The sequence below is a fragment of the Asparagus officinalis genome, chromosome 10, assembly GCF_001876935.1.
Source record: "Asparagus officinalis chromosome 10, Aspof.V1, whole genome shotgun sequence".
NCBI classification, from domain to species: Eukaryota; Viridiplantae; Streptophyta; class Magnoliopsida; order Asparagales; family Asparagaceae; genus Asparagus; species Asparagus officinalis.
In genome coordinates, this window is record NC_033803.1 from 1,225,324 (window position 1) to 1,229,526 (window position 4,203).

The following is a 4,203-nucleotide window of genomic DNA, read 5'->3' on the forward strand; positions in this document are numbered from 1 at the left end:
TCTTCCCAAATCGAGCCAATATCCCTCTGCATCCCAAATCATCTCATATTCACAATCCTTGTCATCCTTCTCTTTAGATGAAACTACCAAGTTCCGTCCAATCGATTTGATAGAATTCATGCATTCGCTCAACCATGTTAAAAAGAAGGGAAATAGCAATATAGGATGGATATATTAGAATACTGAGTCACCTCCAGCTGTGATTAATGCTTTACTAACCCAAGGATCACTTTGTTCTTGGTCTATTTAGATAAAGAAAAAGTAGTCAAATAGCTAGCAATTCCAAGCAATAAATCAAAATAGGAAAATTGTTAAACATTAGCAATTTAGCATCAATCTCATCGAATCACCTCCAGCCACGTGTGGCACCCTGCTAGCCCCTAGATCAGCTCATTCTTCTTGCCATGTTAAAGGTTGAGACAGAAAAGACAATCAACAGGCTTGTACATGATATTCCAACTAGAAAAGAAGAAAAATAGAAGAAAGTATTGGTGATGTTAGGATGCTTTTAATTTGTCATCCACAGCAGCTGCCAATTAGCTATCCTATCGATCAAGCTCATCTTGAGTACCAAAAAAAAATGGATGTGTGAATATTACAGAGAAAATCATAAGAATATTAGCTTATGCAGAACTTCAAAATGAGCAAGATGTCTTGCCCACGAAATGAGATTCGCACGCTCAAACTCCGACATAGGTGAAGCTGTCACTTGGAGTGAGAGCTCTGGTGGCCAGCCCAGTCGAAGACCTTGAAGCGGAGGAGGTGGAGGAGGTCGGGGACGGGGCCCGAGGAGGGGGGAGGGAGGAGGGGTGGGGGGTTGGGCAAGGGTCTGGAGAAGAAGAAGAGGAGGAGAGAAGAGAGAAGGGAGAGGAGCAGTTAGCGAAGATGAGGAGAGAAGAGAGAGAGGAGAGGAGGCGGAGGAGAAGAAGAAGAAGAAGAGAGGGGAGAGCAGGCAGAGGAGGAGAAGAAGAAGAAAAGGGGAAGGGTAATTTCGGGGAAAAAATTTCTGGGAGAGTGTGAAAGGGCTGAAACACAAGGGAAAAACAAGAGGATGTTGGGACACATCTCTTTTATTTTTTGGGGGCCCAGAAACATTTTTTCCTATTGCCAATGAAGGAATTGATATTCCCATTTGAATGAGAATAAAAATAATAAAATAAATTTTAGATATACATTTTTAAAAATATTCTCACTTAATTCTTTAATCATATCCAAACATGAAAATAAAAATGGACATTTCATTCCTACATTAATTCTGTTCTCGCTTGACTCTGTTTCCGCAGCCGTTAAAGTTTGCTTATAGTACACTTTAACCGATTGCAAAACATGCTCATGGTCTACTTTACAAACCCCAATAACTGACACCAAAGGAGTTTTTTTTTTTAAATAGATAAATAAAGATTCCGGAGATTCTTCCGGCTTCCAAGCCGAAACATTTCTAACAAATAAATAATTAAAAATTGTCCAAAAAATAGTAATTCAAAATAAATAAATAAACAAATAATTGGATAAAGAAAGAAGTAATAATAATACAGTACTGGCAGCGGCAGGATCATTTATTATTATCAAATCGCGAGGAGCCCTAATTTCGTCATCAGCATTATCATTATCCTCATCATCGATTGGGGGCTAATTGGTTTCTCTCTCCGCTCCTCAGCTCTCGCGATTCCGGCGCTCTGATTGATGCTCTTAACGGAAATGGATTTCGATTTGGGCGCGAAATGTGAGGTTTTGCTTTGAGGTAGGTACTGTGATTTTTGTTGCATTTGCATTGATTTTGATGACTGTGGGTAATTTGTTCCTTCTATTTGGGCTGAATTAGTTTGAGCTGAAAAAGATATTCAAGAAGAGGAAAATCTTGAATTTTGAATATAATTTCTGGATGTTCGAGGATTTGGATACTATTGGCTTCTTAGATCACCATCTTGAGGGGGAAAAAATGAATTTTTATGATAATTTAAGGACTCGCGTCTCGTAAACTTAGGATTTATAATTATTAACAGGCTCTTAATCTGTTATTCTGTTGCCCCGCCCTAATGATTAGAGAGTGGAAGTTCTAATCTTAAATGATTTCCTAAATTTTTAATTTTAATTTTTTTTAGTGAAACGGCTCTTCAAATTTGCATGAGATCCAAAAATGGATTGGGCATCAGTATTTTGTATTGTGCAGGTAATATATATTATTTTACTTGCTAATACTCCGTACACATGTTGGAAACTCTTCGGGGTCATTCTGTGATGTTAGCATTAAAATAAAATCAGAGGCTGTATACATAGGAAATACAAGTAATCCACAAAATCCGGTGCATTTTGCGTTGCCGCGAGTATACATATTTGCAAGTGTACTTTTAGATGGCTGCTGCTGGCAATATTTGCATGGATGTCCCTGAATCCCAAACTTCAGATGGTGAGCAGTCAGCTGATAGAAGTGAACTCAGAGATGTCCCCCTCAGTAAGTCTTCTTCGGTATCCGGTGTTAAAGCAATTGTATCTTCTTCAAGTGGTGTACATGAGCTTCTTGAATGTCCAGTATGCACGAATTCAATGTATCCTCCCATACATCAGGTATGCTCTTCATTCGTTGTTTCGTTCATGTATAGCATGATTTTATGGGTTTCGAATTGCTGCAACAAAAAGCCAATTATTATGCTCTCTTTGAAACTTTTTTCCTACTATGTCTTATTGTAAATCGTCAGATGCAAGTTTATGTTCACTAATTGCTGACAACATTTTCGACTCGATAACATAGTAGTTGTGTAAGTTTGACGGTTTAAGTACAATAGGCTGGCAAAGCAGACTAGATTTGTACTGTATTTATGCATCATGGGTTAAATATACTAGTTAAAAAATATGAACATTTTACCTGGAAGTAACTAGCAAGATGAAGTAAGTTTCAATGCGTTAATTGCATTTTGTTCTTTATCTGTAAATTGTCACTAACATGACATTATTAGATTTGAATGTATATTAAAGACGTAACTATTGTATTCTCTGATACATAACCCGAGTTGGTATTCAGATAGCCTGCTGATTCGAGAAAGTATTCATTCTGGAATTTCTTCTTAAGTGTCTTTGCATGGCCTCAATGATCCAGGTCTCATTCTGAGGCTTGGGACTGTTACCAGCAAATTCACATTCATAATTTTTGGGATACTTAGAGCTACACATGCCAAAATTGTAGACGACTGTTATGAACTCTGCAACTTACTTGGGCTACTTACCTGGCAGTTATTCTTATGTATTTTCACATGCCATTTTTTTAGATATTTCATACTTAATTACAATGATGATTATAGAATGAAAGAGAATATTCATTACGTACCTATTTGCAGTGCCCAAATGGCCATACTCTTTGTTCAAGCTGCAAGCTTAGAGTCCATAATCATTGCCCTACTTGCCGACATGAGTTAGGTGATATCAGATGCTTAGCTCTTGAGAAAGTTGCTGAGTCACTTGAGCTCCCCTGTAGATATCAGAACCTTGGATGTCCTGGAATATTTCCATACTATGGAAAACTGAAGCACGAGCAACTGTGCCAGCTCAGACCTTATAATTGTCCCTATGCAGGATCTGAGTGCCTCGTCACTGGTGACATTCCAACACTTGTAACTCACCTGAAAAATGACCATAAGGTGGATATGCATGATGGGTGCACATTTAACCATCGGTATGTCAAATCCAATCCGCACGAAGTTGAGAACGCCACATGGATGCTCACTGTAAGTCATTTCTTTATTTGGTTATTATTGGTTACTTCCAAGCTGTGAGCATGCAATAGAAATATTATGGGCCTATCTTTTGGATAGGGTCTACATTGCAAACTCATAGTGTTATTGGTGATTTCCATGACACATTCATTGATACTGATACGAGGAGCATCAAAATGCTATTTGCAATTTTGTGAACCTTTAATTTCCCTTTAACATTTTTGTTTTTAAATTTCTAGGTTACTATATGAACCTTCTACAACTGAAACATTTTCCGGTTGCAGGTTATTTTATGTATGACCCTTTCATTACAGATACATTTTTAATCCTTGTTTGGCTTGGATAGTTAGGTTCGTAATTGTTCATTTTAACACTGAAGTGAGGTGCGAACTTTGTATCCCATCAAGAGTTTGATTAATTTCATCAAAGATGTGGAGTTGTACTTTAGGATTTTCTCAAAGTCGGATGATATTGGGAAATTATTTTTAAAAAGTAC

At 37.6% G+C, this 4,203-nt stretch overlaps 1 protein-coding gene across 5 annotated transcripts; it reads left to right on the top strand.

The window, feature by feature from the left end:
- LOC109826111 (E3 ubiquitin-protein ligase SINAT2-like) lies at positions 1,540-4,179 on the top strand. 5 transcript variants are annotated; one of them, XM_020393081.1, is made up of 4 exons: positions 1,540-1,741; positions 2,103-2,170; positions 2,278-2,565; positions 3,333-4,179. In XM_020393081.1, exons 3-4 carry the CDS (start codon positions 2,353-2,355, stop codon positions 3,765-3,767), a joined length of 648 nt encoding a protein of 215 aa, XP_020248670.1. In that variant the 5' UTR covers positions 1,540-1,741; positions 2,103-2,170; positions 2,278-2,352; the 3' UTR covers positions 3,768-4,179. The 5 variants fall into 5 exon arrangements, with proteins under 5 accessions (XP_020248670.1, XP_020248669.1, XP_020248668.1 ...); XM_020393080.1 differs by having other exon boundaries at positions 1,540-2,170; XM_020393079.1 differs by having other exon boundaries at positions 2,103-2,565.

Excerpts from the sequence above, each read along its gene's own strand:
- LOC109826111 (XM_020393077.1), top strand. The coding sequence starts at position 2,353 with ATGGCTGCTGCTGGCAATATTTGCATGGATGTCCCTGAATCCCAAACT. Across the intron at positions 2,566-3,332 it reads TGTATCCTCCCATACATCAG|TGCCCAAATGGCCATACTCT; the intron begins GTATGCTCTTCA and ends ACCTATTTGCAG.